We start from the raw sequence: 26,679 nt of genomic DNA on the forward strand, positions 1-26,679 counted from the left end.
AACTCATGGGTCACACTGTCAAAAACAAGCAGCTCTCCAAAGATGCACAATGCAGAAACCACTCCGCCATTTCCGGGTTGCTAAATTCTAATAGTTTGCCTAATTTCAGTTTATGACAAAAGAAGCAAGTATAGTGTAGAGAATCATTGTACCATCTAAACCGCTGTGAAATATATTTTACTTAACCAAAAATATAGTATTTTCAGCGCGGTACAAAACTGAAAGTAAGATGCAAAACAAAACTTAAGAACGGGAAGCATAGAAATAGCGTACATAGAACATATCTAGCGCATCTTAGATCTATAACTAACATTTCTGTAAATTTGGTCGGGTCATCCAAAAAGTTACATATTGCTTCGTCTCTCCACTAAGGTCTAGATGCTCCCATTGGGAGCTGAACACATTTCTCTGAATGCTTTTTCAATTCTACCCACTCCCATTACGCAACTTGACCACAACATTGCAGAGGTAGCACTCTTACCAATTGTGCTCCATATTTGCATCACACAATAGCATGCCTTGGTCTGTCATGCCTGAACGCTTAGTAAAGCTGAAAATGAAAGACAATGTGACTGTCATTATGCAGTTCAGACATTTCAGATATAAGAGGAAGTTAAATAACCCCCTATGTAGTCTGTTCTTTAAATGATAAACCACATTCAAATGCAACAAACATAAGGAGGTCCCAATACCTTAGGGCATAACAGATAGTTTCCTAATTTCTGATTAATTAATTCCTTTACAATCAGCATTAATATTTAAACATTGATTACTCTCAACGTAAATCTCAAAAAACAGATTTTGTCAAAGCAATGAGTGGCTTTCTGTTATGCTTCCCTTCACATGCCACTGGTGGACATGAACAAGTCTCATCAAGTTGTCCGGCAGCACAGTCTCTCAGGTCTCAGTTTAACATTAGCTACTCATCAGTGTCCCAAGTCACAAGATCTCTTGTTAAATTATGAGGACGTAATGAGAGCAGCTTGATTTAAATTAATTAACTCCATCCTGATTATCTTCAGTAATCCTGTTGTGTTAAAGGGAAACTCCACTCAAAAACGATTTGGCAATTTTTTATAAAAAAATGAGACAACAGCAGTCAAGTTTTAAAGATATTGGTCTTTCAGGAAGCAAAGAGTCACCATCCACATCATCATCATTTAAAATGCACCATATGGCTGTTTGCTTTTGCTTCTTGAAAGTCCAATATCTTAACTTGACTGATGACATGAGAAACATTTTTGGACTGTATACACACACTTCTGGAGAGGATTCTCTTGGTTAACTACTTTTTCCAAAAAAATCAACAATAACCAAAATATAATGGATTATTTGGGGAAATAACTCCTCAGTAACCCCTGAATATAAAAAACATCCTGAATGCTACTTGATTTAAACCACTTCAAGCAGGGCTGAAGTCACAGAGGAATAACTACCCAGTTGACCACACAGAGTCGTGTTTAATCCATTTTGTTAAACCAAAAGACACTCATGATTGAGCTCATTCCATGACACCTTCCTTGCTACACCACAGAATTGAATACAAAATACAAATAGCTTTGAATTTGTTCCTCTCACATCCCTATTTTGGTTAACAACCACTTGATGGTACTATTGCAGAATTCCCAGAAGAACAGTGCTTAAGTGCATCAAAGTGTTTTGATAGCTACAAAATGGGTGAATGTTTTGTGAAAGCACTGTTTCGACCACTGAATGTGGATAGTGTTTAAACTGTGTGAGGGACACTGGAATGTTGAGTATCTCTCAGCAATACACTGTAACATGCTGCAAGTAAACAGTGTTAAGGGGAGATTGTGATACAGTATAATATGTGTTCTTGGTGCTTTTCAGAGGTGTCCTGAGCTCTGTTGGCTGCATTAATAAGGCATTAAGTGTGTGTGTGTGAATGCATTTTCTCTAATACTGTATGTGTCTGTGTGTGCTGTAGTGTATAGGTGATGAGTTGCCCTTCTATTGAGACGGAAAGCAACAGCTGTAACTCACACAGAACAAATGGGGTCAACAGATGCCAAATTTGTCCACTGACTGAAAAGCCAGTTCAAAGGTCATCAGCCAATTACACCCAGCAACTTAAAATCCAATTTATGCTTGATCCGAAAATGTGGTCTGAGTCTCCCTAATGGAGGGTGCGACGCAATTGCAGAGCCTCCGGAGGCATAAAGATGCCAAATTGAGATCTGTACCGCATCGCCATGGACCTCCCAAATTTTGTAACAATGCAGAGGGCTCCATATACAGTTGAAGTCGGAAGTTTACATACACTTAGGTTGGAGTCATTAAAACCTGTTTTTCAACCACTCCACAAATTTCTTGTTAACAAAAGATAGTTTGGCAAGTTGGTTAGGACATCTATTTTTAGGTAATTTTTCCAACAATTGTTTACAGATTATAATTCACTGTATCACAATTCCAGTGGGTCAGACGTTTACATACACCAAGTCGACTGTGCATTTAAACAGCTTGTAAAATTCCAGAAAATGATGTCATGGTTTTAGAAGCTTCTGATAGGCTAATTGACATAATTGGAGTGAATTGGAGGTGCACCTGTGGATGTATTTCAAGACCTACCTTCAAACTCAGTGCCTCTTTGCTTGACATCATGGAAAAATCAATAGAAATCAGCCAAGACCTCAGAAAAAAAATTGGAGACCTCCACAAGTCTGGATCATCCTTGGAAGAAATTTCCAAATGCCTGAAGGTACCACGTTCAACTGTACAAACAATAGTATGCAAGTATAAACACCATGGGACCACGCAGCCGTCGTACCGCTCAGGAAGGAGACGCGTTCTGTCTCCTAGAGATTAAAATACTTTGGTGCGAAAAGTACAAATCAATCCCAGAACAACAGCAAAGGACCTTGTGAAGATGCTGGAGGAAACAGGTACAAAAGTATCTATATCCACAGTAAAACAAGTCCTAAATCGACCTAACCTGAAAGGCCGCTCAGCAAGGAAGAAGCCACTGCTCCAAAACAGCCATAAAAAAGCCAGACCACGGTTTGCAACTGCACATGGGGACAAAGATCAGACTTTTTGGAGAAATGTCCTCTGGTCTGATGAAACAAAAATATAACTTATGTTTGGAGGAAAACGGGGGAGGTTTGCATCCCGAAGAACACCATCCCAACCGTGAGGCACGGGGGTGGCTGCATCATGTTGTGGGGGTGCTTTGCTGCAGGAAGGACTGGTGCACTTCACAAAATAAATGGCATCAATGAGGATGGAAAATTATATGGATATATTGAAGCAACATCAAGACATCAGTCAGGAAGTTAAAGCTTGGTTGCAAATGGGTCTTCCAAATGGACAATGACCCCAAGCATACTTCAAAAGTTGTGGCAAAGTGGCTTAAGGACAACAAAGTCAAGGTATTGGAGTGGTCATCACAAAGACTGGACCTCAATCCCATTGAAAATTTGTGGGCAGAACTGAAAAAGCATGTGCGAGCAAGGAGGCCTACAAACCTGACTCAGTTACACCAGCTATGTCAGGAGGAATGGGCCAAGATTCACCCAACTTATTGTGGGAAGCTTGTGGAATGCTACCTGAAACGTTTGACCCAAGTTAAAGAATTTAAAGGCAATGCTACCAAATACGAATTGAGTGTATGGAAACTTCTGACCCACTGGGAATGTGATGAAAGAAATAAAAGCTGAAATAATTCTCTACTATTATTCTGACATTTCACATTCTTAAAATAAAGTGGTGATCCTAACTGACCTAAGACAGAGAATTTTTACTAGGATTAAATGTCAGGAATTGTGAAAAACTTTGTTTAAATGTATTTGGCTAAGGTGTATGTAAACTTCCGACTTCAACTGTAGCTCCGCATTTACATGATTGGTTGACGGTAGGTGGGGGCGGGAGGTCCTGTATAAACAAACGCACTTACTTGACAACAGCTCTGCAAAGCGCAAGAAGTATGGATGCCCGGACTTCTACAGAGGCCGTATCACCGTAAATGCTGCATGGCCAATGCAGATGTTGGATTGACCATGCAGCAACTTTAAGAGTGACACTAGTAACTCTACATCTATTTCTGACCCACACTGTTCCTGGAGTGCTTGGTTGAAGAGAAACCAATGGCACTGCAGGAAAATGCTTAACTCAGCCTTACATTCATGTCATGAAGAGATTTCACTTAGGATACAGTACCGTTTATATATACACACACACACACACAGTGCACAAAACATTAGGAACACCTAATATTGAGTTGCACCCCCTTTTGCCTTCAGAACATCCTCAATTCGTCAGGGCATGAACTACAAGTTGAGGAAAGCATTTCACAGAGACCCTGGCACATGTTGACGCCAATGCTTCCCACAGTTGTGTCAAGTTGGCTGGATGTCCTTTCGGTGGTCGACCATTCTTGATAGGCTGGAAACTGTTGAGTGTGAAAAACCCAGCAGTGTTGCAGTTCTCGACCCACTCAAACCGGTGTGCCAAGCACCTACTACCATAACCTGTTCACAAGCACTTAAATCCTTTGTCTTGCCCATTCACCCTCTGAATGGCACACAGACACAATCCATGTCTCAATTGTCTCAAAGCTTGAAAATCCTTCTTTAACCTGTCTCCCCCCTTCATCTACACTTATTGAAGTGGATTTAACAGGTGACATCAATAAGGGATCATAGCTTTCACCTGGTCAGTCTGTCGTGGAAAGAGCAGGTGTTCCTAATGTTTTATACACTCAGTGTATACAGTATATCACCAGTAACCATTGAAATATGTGCTATGCTCCAGCTTTTGGCATTAAGCACTATAAACTGTCTATTTAGAAAGTCTATTTTAAGTTAAGATTTTGAGTAAAGATTATTTTATAGGCCACAAGTCCCTTAGCTAAGGGAACAACTAAAACCACATGTTATTTTAGAAGTCTCCTTGTGTATCTCTAGTTGTCATAGGCCAAAAACAGCATTTGTCCTTTTGTGAATCTAGTTATGCATCTGTAGTTGACATTCACTGACTCATAACAAAAAAAATACAGTGTTAGACATGGGTCTAGATTTTCCTTAAAAATGACAGACTAAGTGATTACAAATTACAGTACTACTAGGCGGCAGGGAGCCTAGTGGTTAAGTGAAAGGTCGCTGGTTTAAATTCCCGAGCCGACTAGGTGAAAAATGTGTAGATGTGCCCTTGAACAAGGCACTTTAATCTAATTGTTCCTGTAAGTGGCTCTGGATAAGCGTGTCTGCTAAAATGTAATTCTTCCTTTTCACCCCTTAAAAATAGTGTTACATTCTCTAAAACCCACCAAGCAGCAGCAAAAATGTAGTAAACATAAAAAGCAAATGGGGAATGTCAGTAAAATCTATTTACAAATCATTCCCACTGTTAAATTGCAATGAAATAAGGCCATGTTTAAAAAGTGATCCCTCTTCAAGCAAGATCGCACATACAATACCCTCATGAACCCTAAGAAAGTCAGCAAAATATGCAGATAAATACTCCCAACACCCCCATTGGAGGGTTCCTTCTTCAACCTCCATTCTTATGTCCCATTGCTGTGCCCATAGCCAAAAGATGTGGAGACAATGCCACTCCTTTAGGTGCTTTCTATGACGATGGGACCCTGTGTCTAAACAGGCCCTGCTTCAGCTGCAGACGGAACAGTTTGCAGTTAGCGATGCGCAGGGCTGCACAGCCCGTCTTGCACAGATCAGATGTCAGCATGGGCTTGGTGCGGTGCCACGTCCCCGAGCTACGACGGAATTCCCTCACATAGTCATAGGTTGTACCTACGCAGAGGGAGGAAAATATATATTGATATTGCCCTCAGGGGATTGCCAGCTGTGTACACCCCCCCCCAAATGCTTGCCAAGTTGTTGTAATATGCTTCAGGAGTCCATTACATAAACATATAATATTTACATTCTATTGGCACAGCCTTTAACTCACCAGTGTCTAGGTCTCCCACCACATAAATGCTGACTCCAATGGGGACAGCTCCATACACAAAGGAGGAACTGGTCTGAACACAGAGATTCTGGTCGTCCAGGTATATCCATCTGGACACAGTGTGGTTGGGCAAAAAAAAAAAAAAATGATTGAAAGATGTTGATAATTTACAAACACAGTAAATATAAGGTCTCTTCGTCTTTAGGTAACAAGGATACACCCAGTCTATAACCGTTCTGGCTAAAGCATGAATGAAAACAAGGATGTATTTGATCAAAGTAAGCCCTATTATTGACCTTTTCATCTCATCATGGAAAAACTCGGACTTGCAGGTGGTCATGGTGCTGGATTCTGGGTTGTCTGAGTCACGGCTCCTCACGCCTCCAAACACATAGAGCTCCTGACCCACACCACACGCCACTGAGCCAAACCTGCAGGCAGAGACATCCCCACCGTAATATCAGGTCAGGGGTCACTCATCAAAAGATTAACATTAATAACACCAACACTAAACAAATCCACCACAGGAGACTTTGTGTAACATTCATCTTCTGTGGTCTTTGAAGGGATGAAAAATATACTTTAAAAATACGAGTTCATCTGGGGACGCAGCTATGCTTCTGACCTTATTCTCGACCTCTTGGGTGGAAATACAATAGACAGAATGCAGTTATGTAATCTAACCTAATATATTGTCAGTATAATAAGTGCATGCAATTGTTCACTGTTAGTTTTTTAATCACTTTGGTGCAATTTTTACAAGTATGTGGAACTGCTCCACAACTCTTAGTTCAAATCAAATGTTATTTGTCACATGCTTCGTAGACAACAGGTGAAAATGTTTACTTACGGGTCCTTTTCCAACAATGCAGAGTTAAAGATAAGATAGAAAATCGAATAAAAAAATAAACACGAGGAATAAATACACAGTGAATAATAAAAATGACGAGTAAAAATACCATGGTTATATACAGAGTAGAAAATACCGTGGCTATATACAGAGTAGAAAATACCGTGGCTATATACAGAGTAGAAAATACCGTGGCTATATACAGAGTAGAAAATACCATGGTTATATACAGAGTAGAAAATACCGTGGCTATATACAGAGTAGAAAATACCGTGGCTATATACAGAGTAGAAAATACCGTGGCTATATACAGAGTAGAAAATACCATGGCTATACAGTGCCTTGCGAAAGTATTCGGCCCCCTTGAACTTTGCGACCTTTTGCCACATTTCAGGCTTCAAACATAAAGATATAACTGTATTTTTTTGTGAAGAATCAACAACAAGTGGGACACAATCATGACGTGGAACGACATTTATTGGATATTTCAAACTTTTTTAACAAATCAAAAACTGAAAAAAAAAATATTCAGCCCCCTTAAGTTAATACTTTGTAGCGCCACCTTTTGCTGCGATTACAGCTGTAAGTCGCTTGGGGTATGTCTCTATCAGTTTTGCACATCGAGAGACTGACATTTTTTCCCATTCCTCCTTGCAAAACAGCTCGAGCTCAGTGAGGTTGGATGGAGAGCATTTGTGAACTGCAGTTTTCAGTTCTTTCCACAGATTCTCGATTGGATTCAGGTCTGGACTTTGACTTGGCCATTCTAACACCTGGATATGTTTATTTTTGAACCATTCCATTGTAGATTTTGCTTTATGTTTTGGATCATTGTCTTGTTGGAAGACAAATCTCCGTCCCAGTCTCAGGTCTTTTGCAGACTCCATCAGGTTTTCTTCCAGAATGGTCCTGTATTTGGCTCCATCCATCTTCCCATCAATTTTAACCATCTTCCCTGTCCCTGCTGAAGAAAAGCAGGCCCAAACCATGATGCTGCCACCACCATGTTTGACAGTGGGGATGGTGTGTTCAGTGTGATGAGCTGTGTTGCTTTTACGCCAAACATAACGTTTTGCATTGTTGCCAAAAAGTTCAATTTTGGTTTCATCTGACCAGAGCACCTTCTTCCACATGTTTGGTGTGTCTCCCAGGTGGCTTGTGGCAAACTTTAAACAACACTTTTTATGGATATCTTTAAGAAATGGCTTTCTTCTTGCCACTCTTCCATAAAGGCCAGATTTGTGCAATATACGACTGATTGTTGTCCTATGGACAGAGTCTCCCACCTCAGCTGTAGATCTCTGCAGTTCATCCAGAGTGATCATGGGCCTCTTGGCTGCATCTCTGATCAGTCTTCTCCTTGTATGAGCTGAAAGTTTAGAGGGACGGCCAGGTCTTGGTAGATTTGCAGTGGTCTGTCCTTCCATTTCAATATTATCGCTTGCACAGTGCTCCTTGGGATGTTTAAAGCTTGGGAAATATTTTTGTATCCAAATCCGGCTTTAAACTTCTTCACAACAGTAGCTCGGACCTGCCTGGTGTGTTCCTTGTTCTTCATGATGCTCTCTGCGCTTTTAACGGACCTCTGAGACTATCACAGTGCAGGTGCATTTATACGGAGACTTGATTACACACAGGTGGATTGTATTTATCATCATTAGTCATTTAGGTCAACATTGGATCATTCAGAGATCCTCACTGAACTTCTGGAGAGAGTTTGCTGCACTGAAAGTAAAGGGGCTGAATAATTTTGCACGCCCAATTTTTCAGTTTTTGATTTGTTAAAGAAGTTTGAAATATCCAATAAATGTCGTTTCACTTCATGATTGTGTCCCACTTGTTGATTCTTCACAAAAAATACAGTTTTATATCTTTATGTTTGAAGCCTGAAATGTGGCAAAAGGTCGCAAAGTTCAAGGGGGCCGAATACTTTCGCAAGGCACTGTATACAGAGTAGAAAATACCATGGCTATATACCGAGTAGAAAATACCATGGTTATATACAGAGTAGAAAATACCGTGGTTATATACAGAGTAGAAAATACCGTGGTTATATACAGAGTAGAAAATACCGTGGTTATATACAGAGTAGAAAATACCGTGGCTATATACAGAGTAGAAAATACCGTGGCTATATACAGAGTAGAAAATACAGTGGTTATATACAGAGTAGAAAATACCGTGGCTATATACAGAGTAGAAAATACCGTGGCTATATACAGAGTAGAAAATACTGTGGTTATATACAGAGTAGAAAATACCATGGTTATATACAGAGTAGAAAATACCATGGCTATACAGAGTAGAAAATACCATGGCTATATACAGAGTAGAAAATACCGTGGCTATATACAGAGTAGAAAATACCGTGGCTATATACAGAGTAGAAAATACCGTGGCTATATACAGAGTAGAAAATAATGTGGTTATATACAGAGTAGAAAATACCATGGCTATACAGAGTAGAAAATACCATGGCTATATACAGAGTAGAAAATACCGTGGCTATATACAGAGTAGAAAATACCGTGGCTATATACAGAGTAGAAAATACCGTGGCTATATACAGAGTAGAAAATAACGTGGTTATATACACTGAGTGTACAAAACAGAAACACCCTCCTAATATTGAGTTGAACCCCCTTTTGCCCTCAGAACAGCTTCAATTCGTCAGAGCATGGACTCTGGTGTCGAAAGCATTCTACAGGGACGCTGTCCCATGTTGACTCCAATGCTTCCCACAGTTGTGTCAAGTTGGCTGGATGTCCTTTGGGTGGTGGACCATTCTTGATACACACAGGAAACTGCTGTGCATGAAAAACCCAGCAGGGTTGCAGTTCCTGACACACTCAAACCTGTGCGCCTGGCACCTACGAACATACCCTGTTCAAAGGCACTTACATTTTTGTCTTGCCCATTCATCCTCTGAATGGCCAACATACATAATCCATGTCTCAAGGCATAAAAACCCATCTTTAACCCATCTCCTCCCCTTCATCTACAGTGATTGAAGTGGATTTAACAAGTGACATCAATAAGGGATCATAGACTGACCAGGTGAAAGCTATGTGATGGAAAGAGCAGATGTTCCTAATGTTTGTACACTCAGTATACAAGGAGTACCAGTACTGAGTCGATGTGCAGGGGTACGAGGTAATTTAAGTAGCGACGTACTGTACATATAGGTAGGGGTAAAGTGACTAGACAACAGGATAGTTAATAGACAGTTGTTGCAGCTTATGTGGTGAGTGTGAAAGTGTGTGTGTTGAGGTGTCAGTGTAAGTATGTATGAGTGTGTGGGTAAAGTCCAGTGTGGGTAAAGTCCAGTGTGGGTGCATAGAGTTAGTTAGTGCAAGAGAGTTAGTGCAAAAAAAGGGTCAATGCAGGTAGTCAGAGTAGCAATTTGATTAGATATTTAGCAATGTTGTTTAGAAGGGGGGGGGGGGGTTAGAAGCTGTTCAGAGTCCTGTTGGTTCCAGACTTGGTGCACTGTTACCACTTTCTATGCGGCAAAAATGTATTCATGAAAATGTACAGTATCAGTCAAAAGTTTGGACACACCTACTAATTCAAGGGTTTTTCTTTATTTTTTTTTACAATTTTCTACATTGTAGACTAATAGTGAAGACATCAAATCTATGAAATACACATATGGAATCATTTAGTAAGCAACAAAAGTGTTAAACAAATCAAAATATATTTTACATTTGAGATTCTTCAAAGTAGCCGCCCTTTGCCTTGATGACAGCTTTGCACACTCTTGGCATTCTCTCAACCAGCTTCACCTGGAATGCTCTTCCAACAGTCTTGAAGGCATTCCCACATATGCTGAGCACTTGTTGGCTGCTTTTCCTTCACTCTGCGATCAAACTCATCTAAAACCATCTCAATTGGTTTGAGGTCAGGTGATTGTTGAGGCCAGGTCATCTGATGCAGCCCTCCCACTGCCTGGAGGTGTGTTGGGTCATTGTCCTGTTGAAAAACAAATGATAGTGGGACTATGCGCAATCCAGATGGAATGGCGTATCGCTGCAGAATTCTGGAGTAGCCATGCTGGTTAAGTGTGCCTTGAATTCTAAATAAATCACAGACAGTGTCACCAGCATAGCACACCCACACCTCCTCCTCCTTGCTTCATAGTGGGAACCACACATGCCGAGATCATCCGTTCATCTTCTCTACGTCTCACAAAGACATGGCGGTTGGAACAAAAAATCTCAAATTTTGACTCATCAGACCAAAGGACAGATTTCCACCGGTCTAATGTCCATTGCTTGTGTTTCTTGGCCCAAGCAAGTCTCTTCTTACTATTGGTGTCCTTTAGTAGTGGTTTCTTTGTAGCAATTCGACCATGAATGCCTGATTCACGCAGTCTCCTCTGAACAGTTGATGTTGAGATGTGTCTGTTGCTTGAACTCCGTGAAGCATTTATTTGGGCTGCAATCTGAGGTTCAGTTAACTATAATGAACTTATCCACTGCAGCAGAGGTAACTCAGAGTCTTCCTTTCCTGAGAGCCAGTTTCATCATACGCTTGATGGTTTTTGTGACTGCAATTAAAGAAACGTTCAAAGTTCTTTAAAATTATCCGGACTGACTGACCTTCATGTCTTACAGTAATTATGGACTGTCGTTTCTCTTTGTTTATTTAAGCTGTTCTTGCCATATTATGGACTTGGTCTTTCACCAAATAGGGCCATCTTCTGTATACCACCCCTACCTCGTCACAACACAACTAATTGGCCCAAACACATTAAGGAAAAGAAATTCCACAAATTAACAAGGCACACCTGTTAATTGAAATGCATTCCAGATAACAACCTCATGAAGCTGGATGAGAGAATGCCAAGAATGTGCAAAGCTGTCATCAGGGCAAAGCGTGGCTACTTTGAAGAATCTAAAATATATTTTGATTTGTTTAACACTTTTTTGGTTACTACATGATTAAATGTGTTATTTCATAGTTTGTCTTCACTATTATTCTACAAAAAAAAGTAAAAATAAAGAAAAACCCTGGAATGAGTAGGAGTGTCCAAACCTTTGACTAGTTCTGTATGTCTGAAGTATAAACATAAAAAGTACGATATATACTCGAATGTACTACTATGATGACTATTGTAAACTTGCTGTGAAGTAAAATCATATCTGACAAGATCAGACATGTACAGATTAGCAGGTGTTACAGCAGCTGCAGCGAAATGCTTGTGTTTCTGTCACTACAATTTCAAATAATCCAGAAAGTCCAAAACAAGAAAGAAATGCATCCCCTATACAGTAAACATGTATCCAAAAGGCCATGGACGAGGCATGGAATGATTTCAATCCAGACCTACAGTGCATGTCAGGTTTGGACTCGCCATACCAAAAGGGTTTTCCCCAGGTGCATGAACAATGAGGATATTTACTGCAATTTCAATGAGAGAACCTTTAGCCAAATGCTCAAGACAGGCTTGCTGCAAACTAGTGCCTGCTAAACATGATGTTTCTTTAATTTGATTACATTGCTTTTTGCCATTCTCAGTGCAGGTGGTACATAAATCCCTGAAATCCTTAGATCAGAGAAAGCCTGCAGGTCCTGATCTTCTGGATCCCTGCTTTTTAAATCTGGCAGCTGATTTCATAGCTGAACCACTTACACATCTGTTCAATCTAACCCTGGAATGTAATGCTGATTTCCAGATCTTTGGATTTTTTTTTGTCCTACCACTTTTAAAAAAGGGGGAGATCAAACTATTTTAAATAATTATAGGCCAATCGCAAAGCTGTCACCCCTGGTGAAAATACTTGAAACCCTTGTAAGGGAACAGCTAAAAGAGTTTTTATTTACTAACTCTATTTTATCAATGTACCAATCGGGCTTCAGGAAGAGGCATAGCACAGCAGCCATGAAGGTTTTAAATGATTTCACTGAAGCCCTTGACAAAAAACAGCACTGTGTCTCACTTTTTATTGATGTCTCTAAGGCTTTTGATACAGTTGATCATGCTAAAGCATAGATTATTGAGTGTAGGTCTTTCAGAGCATGCAGTTGCATGGTTTGCTAACTATCTGTCTGATAGAACTCAGTGCACTCAATTTGATGGGCTCATGTCTGTTAAATTGTCTGTCTAATGGTGTGCCCCAAGGCTCTGTGGTCCTCTCTTATTCACTATTTATATAAATAATTTAGACACAATTGTTCAAAATGCACAACTTCATTTTTATGCTGATGATACTGTTATGCCTAGTCTCTTACAAAAGCATTCCAGAACTTGCAAACTGCTTTTTATACTGTTCAACATACCTTGTGTCAATTGAAGCTTATCCTCAATACTGACAAAACTAAACTAATGGTGTTTTCTAAAGCAAGATATAGACTTCTCAACTTTTCACCTATTATTACCTGTCAGGGCAATGAGATTTAGACTAACCTCATATAAATATCTTGGAATTTTAATTGATGACGGCCTCTTTTAAATTGCATATTCAACAACTTACAAAAAAATGAAAGCTGAAATTGGGATGTTATTTTAGGAATAATGCCTGTTTTTCTTTTGAAGCCAGAAGGAGGCTAGTATCAGCTACATTTATGCCCTTACTAGACTATGGGGATATTTTATATATGAATGCTTCCGCTCAGTGTTTGAGATCAATTGACACTCTTTACCATTGCACTTTGAGATTTATTTTAAAACTGCAAAACCCTTACGCACTACTGCACTTTGTATACCAGGGTTGGCTGGCCTTCTCTAGTCAATCGTAGGCTCAGTCACTGGTATACTTTTATTTACAAAGCCATTTTGGGTTTACTACCTTTTTATTTGGGCATTTTATTGTTCAGAAATGTGGTGGGTACTCTCTTCGGTCGCTGGACATTATCCTGCTAACTGTTCCAAATGTCCGAACTGAATTTGGTAAAAGGGCTTTTATGTACTCTGCGCCATTGTCTTGGAACACCTTGCAAAATACTTTTAAACTGGAAGAACTTTTTAAATCACTGATGAATGATCTTGAGACTGATTCCCTGGCCTGTCAATGTTTTTAATTTGCTGTTTTTGATTTTGTTATACTCCTGTGAATTCTATGGTTTTTATGTTGTTTGTCTGTAATTTTTGTAATGACTTGGTGCTGCCCATCTTGGCCAGGACGCTCTTGAAAAAGAGATTTTAAATCTCAATGAGCCCTTCCTGGTTAAATAAAGGTTCAATCAAAATAAAATCAAAATTGTGAAAGATGATCACACATGGGATAGAGATGATGGAAATGTGATGTTCAGTAGTGCAAGTGTATTGCCTAATGTGAAAAGAGTGTAATGTACTGTAATTTACAGGACTGTAGCATGCTACATTACATGTTTTGCTATTGGATTAACTGGTTGTTAAAAATAACTAAATTGAGAAGATATCATTATGTTGTGTTTGTGATTAAACCAATGTACTCATTATATTTCACAGTAAACTCATATTTTGGATCAATGGTTGTGTGGTGAAAGATGTCTACAAACAAAATTAATGCACGATGAAAGGTTTTGAATGTAAGAATGGTTGCGTTACAAGTTACCAGTTTGGAGTTTCGTACTAAGAGTTTAGAAAATAGTACAAAAGCAATAAAATAAAAAAAACTGTATTACAATGTATAACGTGTTACTTGGAAAATAGCCTTTGTCTTCACCTCTCATCTAAATGTGGACAATAAAGTTGAATCATTTCTGAAGTAAAACCTGACATCTGTATAAAATAAATAATTAAAATACTGAGCTGTATTGTATGCAAAAGAAACTGGTAAGTTATTTGTTTTATACTAATACAATTGCTCAAAGATAATTACTTCGTTTAAAAAGTTATATTTATTTTTCTCAAAAAGGTAGGGGTCAAAATTACTGACACCCGTTTTCACCTTGCAAGGATAACGGCACTGAGCCGTTTTGTAAAATATTTTATGAGTGGTACAACACATTGGAAGGGATCTTAGACTATTCCTCCATACAGAATCCTTCCAGGTCCTTGATATCCTTCCTCTGTACTTATGGATTGCCCTCTTCAATTCAAACCACAGGTTTTCAATGGGGTTTTAAGTCCGGAGACAGATGGCCATTGCAAAATGTTGATTTTGTGGCCAAATGAACTATTTCTTTGTGGATTTGTATGTGTACTTGGGCAAATAGTCTTGCTGGAAGATCCATTTGCAGCCAAGTTTCAGCCTCCTGACAGAGGCAACCAGGTTTTTGCCTAAAATATCCTGGTACTGGGTAAAGTTAATGATGCCATTGACCTTAAAAAAAGGCCCAAACCAGACATTTCTATATCAATATCAAACCATTTCTGGGTAACAAATAAATACCTTACTAACCACGTTTCCATCTACAGTTTTTATACGAGTAAAGTTCTACCATATAAAAGAAAATGATGACAGCTGTGATGGAAACAGGAAGTTTCAGTACAATTTCATAGATGCAGACAGATAATTTGTTCGTTCAACAATGAGATTTTTTTGGTCTGTAAAATAAATTATGCAAGAAATGGTGATGGAAACCAAGCGCAAATAGTGATATAATAACCATCATATCGATGTGATTTTGTAGTCACGCGATGATATGGTTATGTTTGGCGTAAAAGCAACACAGCTCATCACCCTGAACACACCATACCCACTGTCAAACATGGTGGTGGCAGCATCATGGTTTGGGCCTGCTTTTCTTCAGCAGGGACAGGGAAGATGGTTAAAATTGATGGGAAGATGGATGGAGCCAAATACAGGACCATTCTGGAAGAAAACCTGATGGAGTCTGCAAAAGACCTGAGACTGGGACGGAGATTTGTCTTCCAACAAGACAATGATCCAAAACATAAAGCAAAATCTACAATGGAATGGTTCAAAAATAACATATCCAGGTGTTAGAATGGCCAAGTCAAAGTCCAGACCTGAATCCAATCGAGAATCTGTGGAAAGAACTGAAAACTGCTGTTCACAAATGCTCTCCATCCAACCTCACTGAGCTCGAGCTGTTTTGCAAGGAGGAATGGAAAAAAATGTCAGTCTCTCGATGTCCAAAACTGATAGAGACATACCCCAAGCGACTTACAGCTGTAATCGCAGCAAAAGGTGACGCTACAAAGTATTAACTTAAGGGGGCTGAATAATTTTGCACGCCCAATTTTTCAGTTTTTGATTTGTTAAAAAAGTTTGAAATATCCAATAAATGTCTTTCCACTTCATGATTATGTCCCACTTGTTGTTGATTCTTCACAAAAAAATACAGTTGGCACAGCCAGAAGAGGACTGGCCACCCCACATAGCCTGGTTCCTCTCTAGGTTTCTTCCTAGGTTTTGGCCTTTCTAGGGAGTTTTTCCTAGCCACCGTGCTTCTACACCTGCATTGCTTGTTGTTTGGGGTTTTAGGCTGGGTTTCTGTACAGCACTTTGAGATATCAGCTGATGTACGAAGGGCTATATAAATAAATTTGATTTGAAGTCTAAGGGTCTCTTTTCCTAGTTTCAAATTATACAAATTCTACTTTGGCCATGCGGTCAATGAAGCATGATTTGTGCCGCGCTCAAAACAACTGTTAACTCTGAACTGCAAAATCTGACTTTAGGGAGTTCAAGACAACTGGGAACTCGGGAAAAACTAGCCAAGACTGGGAAAATAAGTTTTGAATTTTCATCCAACTCGGAATTGTAAATCCGGAACTCAAGCCTTTTTCTAGAGCTACGACCTGAAAATCACTGACATCGTCATGATTCAACTTTTTTTTCTTTCTTTGAGTTCCCAGTTGTCTTGAAAGCACCATAAATCCAGAGAATGGCAGACTGATGACAGAGTTTGATGACAAAATTTGCCCACCAAGGACCGCCGCGCCACCTTCCTGTTCAAGTGAGAACAGCACAACAATGTGAGTCCAAAAATGTCTTATATGTTGCTGCATAAATTGTAATATGCCAGGGAGATATGTATACTGTAGCTAAGAAAGTAATACTAGGAGTATGTTGTGTAGTAAAGCTGTTAGTAGCCCATGTGCCTCACCCTAATAATTTGGTCTATTTTCACCTCTTAATTTCACCTACTCTTCTGGCTTGGTGGTGCACATATGACCATTTGTTTTTTAGAAATGTAATCATTGAAAATGGTAAGCGCTTTCATTGTCTGCTTATAGGCCCCCCTTTATCTATCCTACGGTTCTGAATTGGTGTACAGGGAGAACTCTAAGAGCAGCCCATGTTCTGAATTCTGACGCTGTACATTTCAAAAGTGCTGAACAAATTGTTATATTGACTACGTCCGTCCTAGCTCCCTCATTAATGTCTTAATCGAAATTACTGATTGCCTCTTATCCGCTCGTTGTCCCCTTGTGCAATAGTTTGTACAATTAATGTATTGTTTAGTGGCTTTGCTGGCATGCAGCCCACTTAATGTTTTTTTCCCCCACCAAGATTTACATGCTAAAACATCAAAGATCCACCACCATATTTTACAGTAGGTACAGTGCCTTGCGAAAGTATTCGGCCCCCTTGAACTTTGCAACCTTTTGCCACATTTCAGGCTTCAAACATAAAGATATAAAACTGTATTTTTTTTTTGTGAAGAATCAACAACAAGTGGGACACAATCATGAAGTGGAACGACATTTATTGGATATTTCAAACTTTTTTAACAAATCAAAAACTGAAAAATTGGGCGTGCAAAATTATTCAGCCCCTTTACTTTCAGTGCAGCAAACTCTCTCCAGAAGTTCAGTGAGGATCTCTGAATGATCCAATGTTGACCTAAATGACTAATGATGATAAATACAATTCACCTGTGTGTAATCAAGTCTCTGTATAAATGCACCTGCACTGTGATAGTCTCAGAGGTCCGTTAAAAGCGCAGAGAGCATCATGAAGAACAAGGAACACACCAGGCAGGTCCGAGATACTGTTGTGAAGAAGTTTAAAGCCGGATTTGGATACAAAAAGATTTCCCAAGCTTTAAACATCCCAAGGAGCACTGTGCAAGCGATAATATTGAAATGGAAGGAGTATCAGACCCCTGCAAATCTACCAAGACCTGGCCGTCCCTCTAAACTTTCAGCTCATACAAGGAGAAGACTGATCAGAGATGCAGCCAAGAGGCCCATGATCACTCTGGATGAACTGCAGAGATCTACAGCTGAGGTGGGAGACTCTGTCCATAGGACAACGATCAGTCGTATATTGCACAAATCTGGCCTTTATGGAAGAGTGGCAAGAAGAAAGCCATTTCTTAAAGATATCCATAAAAAGTGTTGTTTAAAGTTTGCCACAAGCCACCTGGGAGACACACCAAACATGTGGAAGAAGGTGCTCTGGTCAGATTAAACCAAAATTGAACTTTTTGGCAACAATGCAAAACGTTATGTTTGGCGTAAAAGCAGCACAGCTCATCACACTGAACACACCATCCCCACTGTCAAACATGGTGGTGGCAGCATCATGGTTTGGGCCTGCTTTTCTTCAGCAGGGACAGGGAAGATGGTTAAAATTGATGGGAAGATGGATGGAGCCAAATACAGGACCATTCTGGAAGAAAACCTGATGGAGTCTGCAAAAGACCTGAGACTGGGACGGAGATTTGTCTTCCAACAAGACAATGATCCAAAACATAAAGCAAAATCTACAATGGAATGGTTCAAAAATAAACATATCCAGGTGTTAGAATGGCCAAGTCAAAGTCCAGACCTGAATCCAATCGAGAATCTGTGGAAAGAACTGAAAACTGCTGTTCACAAATGCTCTCCATCCAACCTCACTGAGCTCGAGCTGTTTTGCAAGGAGGAATGGGAAAAAATGTCAGTCTCTCGATGTGCAAAACTGATAGAGACATACCCCAAGCGACTTACAGCTGTAATCGCAGCAAAAGGTGGCGCTACAAAGTATTAACTTAAGGGGGCTGAATAATTTTGCATGCCCAATTTTTCAGTTTTTGATTTGTTAAAAAAGTTTGAAATATCCAATAAATGTCGTTCCACTTCATGATTGTGTCCCACTTGTTGTTGATTCTTCACAAAAAAATACAGTTTTATATCTTTATGTTTGAAGCCTGAAATGTGGCAAAAGGTCGCAAAGTTCAAGGGGGCCGAATACTTTCGCAAGGCACTGTATGGGGTTATTTTCTGCTTGTGCATTCTCATTTCGGCGCCAAACCCACCACTGGTGTGCGTGGCCAAAGAGCTCTATTTTAATGTCATCTGACCAAAGCACTAGTTCCAATCCAAGTGTCCATGTCGTTTAACAAACTCCAGGCATTTACATTTGTTGGATGACATGAAAATTGAGCTCTTTGACCATGCACACCAGTTGACGAAGGACATCAAGAATCTGGAAGGATTCTGTATGGAGGAATGGTCTATGATCCTCCTAATGTGTTCTCGAACTCATAAAACATTTTAGAAAAAGGGTCAGTGCTGTTATCCTCACAAAGTGAGATATTGAAAGTAATTGAAAACGGGAGAGAAACCTATATTACTTGTTAAACAAAATACATTTCTCTGAGCAATTGTATTAGTATAAAATACTTTTTTTGGCATATAATATAGCTCAGTACTTATTTTATATAGTAATTTCTTCTCATTTTTATCAAGGGTTTCAATTTCCAACCCCACTACATACAGTGGGGCAAAAAAGTATTTAGTCACCCACCAATTGTGCAAGTTCTCCCACTTAAAAAGATGAGGCCTATAATTTATCATAGGTACCCTTCAACTATGACAAACTAAATGAGAAAAAAAAAATCCAGAAAATCACATTGTAGGATTTTCAATTGAATTTGCAAATTATGGTGGAAAATAAGTATTTGGTCAATAACAAAAGTTTCTCAATACTTTGTTATATACCCTTTGTTGGCAATGACAGAGGTCAAACATTTTCTGTAAGTCTTCACAAGGTTCACACACTGTTGCTGGTATTTTGGCCCATTCCTCCATGCAGATCTCCTCTAGAGCAGTGATGTTTTGGGGCTGTTGCTGGGCAACACGGACTTTCAACTCCCTCCAAAGATTTTCTATGGAGTTGAAATCTGGAGACTGGATAGGCCACTCCAGGACCTTGAAATGCTTCTTACGAAGCCACTCCTTCGTTGCCCGGGCGGTGTGTTTGGGATCATTGTCATGCTGAAAGACCCAGCCACGTTTCATCTTCAATGCCCTTGCTGATGGAAGGAGGTTTTCACTCAAAATCTCACAATACATGGCCCCATTCATTCTTTCCTTTACACGGATCAGTCGTCCTGGTCCCTTTGCAGAAAAACAGCCCCAAAGCATGATGTTTCCACCCCCATGCTTCACAGTAGGTATGGTGTTCTTTGGATGCAACTCAGCATTCTTTGTCCTCCAAACACGACGAGTTGAGTTTTTACCAAAAAGTTATATTTTGGTTTCATCTGACCATATGACATTCTCCCAATCTTCTTCTGGATCATCCAAATGTTCTCTAGCAAACTTCAGACGGGCCTGGACATGTACTGGCTTAAGCAGGGGGACACGTCTGGCACTGCAGGATTTGAGTCCCTGGCGGCGTAGTGTGTTACTGATGGTAGGCTTTGTTACTTTGGTCTCAGCTCTCTGCAGGTCATTCACTAGGTCCCCCCGTGTGGTTCTGGGATTTTTGCTCACCGTTCTTGTGATCATTTTGACCCCACGGGGTGAGATCTTGCGTGGAGCCCCAGATCGAGGGAGATTATCAGTGGTCTTGTATGTCTTCCATTTCCTAATAATTGCTCCCACAGTTGATTTCTTCAAACCAAGCTGCTTACCTATTGAAGATTCAGTCTTCCCAGCCTGGTGCAGGTCTACAATTTTGTTTCTGGTGTCCTTTGACAGCTCGTTGGTCTTGGCCATAGTGGAGTTTGGAGTGTGACTGTTTGAGGTTGTGGACAGGTGTCTTTTATACTGATAACAAGTTCAAACAGGTGCCATTAATACAGGTAACGAGTGGAGGACAGAGGAGCCTCTTAAAGAAGAAGTTACAGGTCTGTGAGAGCCAGAAATCTTGCTTGTTTGTTAGTGACCAAATACTTATTTTCCACCATAATTTGCAAATAAATTCATTAAAAATCCTACAATGGGATTTTCTGGATTTTTTTTTCTCATTTTGTCTGTCATAGTTGAAGTGTACCTATGATGAAAATTACAGGCCTCATCTTTTTAAGTGGGAGAACTTGCACAATTGGTGCCTGACTAAATACTTTTTTGCCCCACTGTATACTGTATATTCAAACTACTGACTTGATTATGTACCTTCTCTCTTTCAAAGGGCAGATTGCAGTCCACTGCTGGGTCTTTGGATCATAAGATTCTACTGAGTCGTACAGCTTTCCATATGACCCACCACCCATGGCATAGATCTTCTTTTTCATGGTGGCATAGCAGCCAACCTGAGGAGAGATCGTTGGGCAAGTGGTGAGAGATTTGGAAAGGATGCAATTTGTGAATGTGTTTGTTATACATTTCAGTTGGAAGCCGGAAATGTTCATGTCATGCCACACCTTGCGGACCATGGTCATGCTGGTTTGGGTTGTCCAGGTGTTGTAGTGAGGGTCGAACACCTCCACAGTCAGGAGCTCCATGTCCTCTTCCTCTCCTCCCAACACATAGATCATCCCATCCAGCTCAGCAACACCAAAGTTCTGCCTCGCCTGACCAAACAAATGGCAGAAGGCTTAATAATACTGAGAAACATTGACCCCTAGTGGCATCACTTGGAACAATAACACACTTTAGGAGGATAGAGAAGAACAAAACAAATGGCTACCAGTGGGAGTATACAAGTAAAAAGGACAGATGGAACATTTGATGGATTAAATAAATTGTCATGTATGTACATACCACAATATTCACTTTAGTTCAGTGGAAGACATTTATTTTGTCTACATAACCAATTAAAGTGAGAACTTCAGATGATACCACTTGAAATGTCTATGAACCAAGATTGTTGAATGGTGCTAATGAAAAGGTTGAAAGGATTGCAAAGAAAAAAACGTTGCAGTTTTTAATGTTGTGTGGAGTAGTACTGTAGAATACCTGTTTCATGGAAGGAATGGGGGTCCAAGTGTTTGTGTTTGGGTCATATTTCTCTCCACTGCTCAGGACTGTCTTGGTTTCATCCATGCCACCCATCACAAAGAGATGGCCCTCTGAGAGGACAAAGAATGGGGTTAATCTATTGTTGATTACTAAGACTAGGTTGGGTTTGCCTTACATGAGAATTGTTGGAGCCATCAACTAATCATTAGCTGCCATGAAGACTGCACTGTGTATAAGTATGTGCATATGTAACAGTAAAACTGTGTCTGGATCCAATACCAACCTGCTGCCAGCACCCCATGCCCTATTCGCCCAATGCTCATTGGTTCCAGCTCGATCCACAGCTGGCGGTTTGGGTCATAGAGTGGACACATGCAGCGTATCATGGCTGACGGCTTCCTCGTTCTAAACAGGAACCAGATAACAGGACGTCAATTGTGGTCAGTCCTGTTGGTTTTTATCTCTGACACACTGGCTCCTTCTCTAACCTCATCCGCTGTCTATGTGTCACCAGAACACCCCTTCAACTTTACTTACTTGTCTAGAGTCTCCTCAATCACTATGTGCTCTATCAGTAGATCAACCACACACTATTCTCAGTTTTTCCCCTTCCTGTCCTTAATACATTCTCTTCTTGCAGATATCTAAATGTTTTGCATGAATTTCCATTACAAACTGTTTATCTATCAAGCATGTGCACAAAACCACAGCATATATCAAAATTAGAATCCATGTGTTATGACCACATTGTATGAGTCATATACAGTGCCTTCAGAAAATATTCACATACACTTGACTTTTTCCACATTTCGTTGTGTTACAACCTCAACTTAAAAACTTGATTAAATTTAGATTTTTGTTTGTCACTGTCCTACACACACAATACCCCATAATGTCAAAGTATAATGATGTTTTTGGAAACTTTTATAAATTCATTTAAAATGGGAAGCTGAAATTTCAACCCCTATGTTATGGCAAGTCTAAATAAGTTCAGGCGTAAAAATGTTCTTAACAAGTGACAGACAAGGAAGGTTCTCCAATGCACCCATTGGTAGATAAAAAAAAAGACATTGAATATCCCTTTGAGCATTGTGAAGTTATTAATGACACTTTACATGGTGTATCAATACACCCACTCACAACAAAGATACAGGCATCCTTCCTAACTCAGTTGGCAGAGGGGAAGGAAACCACTCAGGGATTTCACCATGAGGCCAATGGTGACTTTTAAACAGTTAGAGATTAATGGCTGTGAAAGGAAAAAAAAAACTGAGGACGGATCAACATTGTAGTTACTCCACAATATAAACCTAATTGACAGAGTGAAAAGGAGGAAGCGTGTACATAATACAAATATTCCAAAACCTGCATCACTAAAGTAACACTACAAAAAATGTGGCAAAGCAATTCACTTTTTCCCTGAAAACAAAGTGTTAGGAGTACCACTCTCCATATTTACAAGTATAGTGATGGCTGCATCATGTTATGGGTATGCTTATAATTGTTAAGGACTGGGGAGTTTATCAGGATTAAAAAAAAGAAACAGAATGGAGCTAAGCACAGGCAAAATCCTAGAGGAAAACCTGGTTCAGTCTGCTTTCCACCAGACACTGGGAGATGAATTTGACAGAGCTTAAATAATGTTGATAAAGAATAATGGCAATCCAGGTGTGGAAAGCTCTTAGAGACTTACCCAGAAAGACTCACAGCTGTAATCGCTGCCGAAGGTGCTTCTAAAAAAACGATTGACTCAGGGGTGTGAATACCTATGTAAATAAGTTATTTCTGTATTCATTTTCCATGAACTTGCTAACATTTCTAAAAACATGTTTTCACTTTGTCATTATTATGGGGTATTGTGTGTAGATGGGTGAGAGAAAAAAAGTTATCTATTTTGAATTCATGCTGTAACACAACAAAATGTGGAATAAGTGAAGGGGTATTAATACTTTCTGAAGGCACTGTACACATTCAACAGCATAGACATTTATGTCTGGACATCGTCCCAGAGTAAGAGACTTAGAAGATACTCACACTCTCTCCTCCCCCCCTACAGTGACAATGCACTCCGAGTAGCCACGAGGTTTGAAGGCGGCTAAAAGAGCCTCGCCCTGCAGTGTTGCGCCCCCCAGTGGAGCGTTGCAGTACTCCCGGATCACCTCCCTCATCAAGGGCTCTCCTAACATCTGCTCCCTCAGGTAACCCTGGTCCAGCCCCTGGATCCACACCGATGACATCACCTCTTTCATGTGCACCTGGAGGGGAGGGGGGGACACACCAAAAATATGTTACTCAGGGGATAAACTAAAAGGCCAATAGTAATGCATAGGCAAATTGTGTGCGAAAAACACATTCCTTCAAATTATTTAGTAGTCTTCGACCATAATTGTAGTAATTTTACAGCCATGCTTTAGGCAGATGTTTGTATCACATCCGGCTGTATCACATCTGGCCGTGATTGGGAGTCCCATAGGGCGGCGCACAATTGGCCCAGCGTCGTCTGGGTTTGGCCAGGGTAGGCCTTTATTGTAAATAAGAATTTGTTCTTAACTGACTTGTCTAGTTAAATAAATAACACAGACAGACAGAAATAAGGGCAGGACCACCACCACCCTAGCAGTAGAACAGGCCCTCACCCTCCGTTCCTCCAGGTCATGGCCAAGCCAGCGCACCACAGCCTCCAGGACATGTTTCTCATTGCCCACGTTGAGCTTGTCCATCGACAGGATCTCGCACAGCCGGTCTGGAGGTAACTCCCTAAACTCCTCTGTGACGGCCACATCACAGAAATGTGTCTGAAGGAAGTCTGTGGCAGCATGGTGAACATGGTGAAGGCAGTAATGTAGAGAGAAAAGCCGGATCCCAATGCAGTTCTCTGCAGCAATGCAGCTCTCCAGGAACTGGCAGCACAGGGACTTCAGGTCTGTCAAGAGCAGCAGGTCAGCGGCCTGGACCATGTCCTGAATGGTGTCCTCACTCAGACTGATCTACACACAGACAACAAGGAGCGGGATGGAAGGAGAAGTGTACCATCAGGATTGTTCTAGGTATCATAATATGTTTTGGAATATTATACAATTCTAAAATAGATATGAATATGGATTCTCTCAAAAGAGTTAGGCATATAACCTACTGGACAATATCAGTACTGGCAATTTAAAAACCAGTATAAGAATCACACGTACTGGTCAGTTTTAAGTAATCTGACCCATCCCACTTGTGTTCACTTTACTGTAGGCCTACTACAGATTTGCATACTGCTTACCTCCCCACTAAAGATGTAGTCCAAGATCTGCTTCATGATAGTGACAGAGATTCCCTGAAGCTCAATGGTGTACATGGATCCATCTTCCTTTGGAGGGTTGTAGTTCAGCTTTGTTCTATGGGATGTCAGAATACTGTATCAGAATGACAGGAAAGGGCACTGACAGTCTGCAAGCACAGAGTGGGACACACCCTTGACAGCTGGGAAACAATGTTACATAACTAGCCCTGTCAAAAATTTTTTTAAACCATGGCATGTCAAAAGCTAATTACCTGATATATGGACTAGCCGCAGCCAAAATGTTTTTCTGGACTGGAATCTTTTCCCCTTCCAGTACTAACACTGCGTCTTGGAAGCATTGTTCTATCCAGAATGAGCGAAGGGCCTTGAGAAGTTTCTGAGAGTGTTGAGGGTCCGATACCACCGAACCTGCAGCGCTAACCACTGGATCAGAGGTGGACATTGTGTACCTACAGATGAAAAACCCGTTATTATTAACACAGCAGCCCGGATGAGGGCACAGAGAATAAATCAATTTAACCGGCCAGTGTTAGTTTCACACAGGATTAGCCTACGTAGGCTATGCTAACGTCAGCATAATAAATGAGTTACTGTAGCAATAAGTAATGACTGAACTGAATTGTTGGCTGAATATTAAAAGTGACATCGTTACACTTGGTAGGGTCACACACATTTCAATAAAACCAGACAGGTTTCGGCGACATGCATAGCTAACTAACGTTATAATAGTAACCTACTTTACCGCTAGCTAGCTAGACATAGACAAAGAACAGGGTGCGTCCCAATTCACAGTAGCATTACGTTACCTTGCATGGATCACCACAAATCAGAGGCAGACGGTGAGTTTCTGTAAAGTAGGCGTGAAGAAGCTTTCAGCAGGCTCCAATGAAAAACGTTTAATGTCTTTCCTTTTGAGCAAACCATACATTAATTGGATCAATCACAGACCTGCGATATATATATGTTGAATCCTTCCTTTCACCTTTCCGCTTTCAAACAGATTCGTGTGTGCACCATTGATTTACATTATATATGAAGATGTAAACCTCGAGGAAGAAAGGTTGGATACATCTTCAAAGTAATCGAACAGAGCCAAAATGTACTGTATTTTGGATCCGCCCATGTTACGCCCACAAAAAAAGCACTAGTGTTTTCACACAAATGGTCCAAGCGCATGTGTCAGACGCAATAATGCTGCATTATTAACCAAAAGGAAAGGTAGTAATTACCAGTGGTGAAGTCGTAAATACATTCATATGCTTTGAACGCGTTGAGAAACGCCGATTGGCTGATGGCCAACAAACTGTGTCAACCAGTAACTAGAAGTATGTCTATTATGCTTGTAAACAACTGGTAGTGTTCAAAAACCCTATTAATAGATTGCTTTTTATGTACATATAATGTCTTGCTGTTACATTTAACTGCCGAAAATGCTGTTATTGAGGTAATTTCCTTAGTAGGTGACATGAGGTCAGCATGTGGGAGAAGTCGGAAGGATGACGCCGCATTCAAAACAACTGGGAACTCGGGAAAAATACAAGGTCAAATCATGAAGTCAGCAATTTTCAGGTCAGAAAGCTATAGAAAGAGGCCCGATTTCCC

The 26,679-nt window shown here is 40.3% G+C and overlaps 1 protein-coding gene across 1 annotated transcript; it reads right to left on the bottom strand.

Annotated features, from left to right (window-relative positions):
* Nucleotides 1-1,440: 1,440 nt before the first annotated feature.
* LOC139391354 (gigaxonin-like) lies at nt 1,441-26,178 on the bottom strand. Its single transcript, XM_071138929.1, has 12 exons — nt 25,884-26,178; nt 25,329-25,526; nt 25,057-25,171; nt 24,428-24,778; nt 23,826-24,046; nt 22,075-22,196; nt 21,789-21,901; nt 21,254-21,403; nt 21,006-21,142; nt 6,225-6,359; nt 5,929-6,038; nt 1,441-5,768 (listed from the first exon to the last, which is right to left on the bottom strand). Exons 2-12 carry the CDS (start codon nt 25,517-25,519, stop codon nt 5,587-5,589), a joined length of 1,827 nt encoding a protein of 608 aa, XP_070995030.1. The 5' UTR covers nt 25,520-25,526; nt 25,884-26,178; the 3' UTR covers nt 1,441-5,586.
* Between the last annotated feature and the right edge of the window lie 501 nt (nt 26,179-26,679).

This window comes from Oncorhynchus clarkii, chromosome 1 (assembly GCF_045791955.1).
Source record: "Oncorhynchus clarkii lewisi isolate Uvic-CL-2024 chromosome 1, UVic_Ocla_1.0, whole genome shotgun sequence".
NCBI classification, from domain to species: domain Eukaryota; kingdom Metazoa; phylum Chordata; class Actinopteri; order Salmoniformes; family Salmonidae; genus Oncorhynchus; species Oncorhynchus clarkii.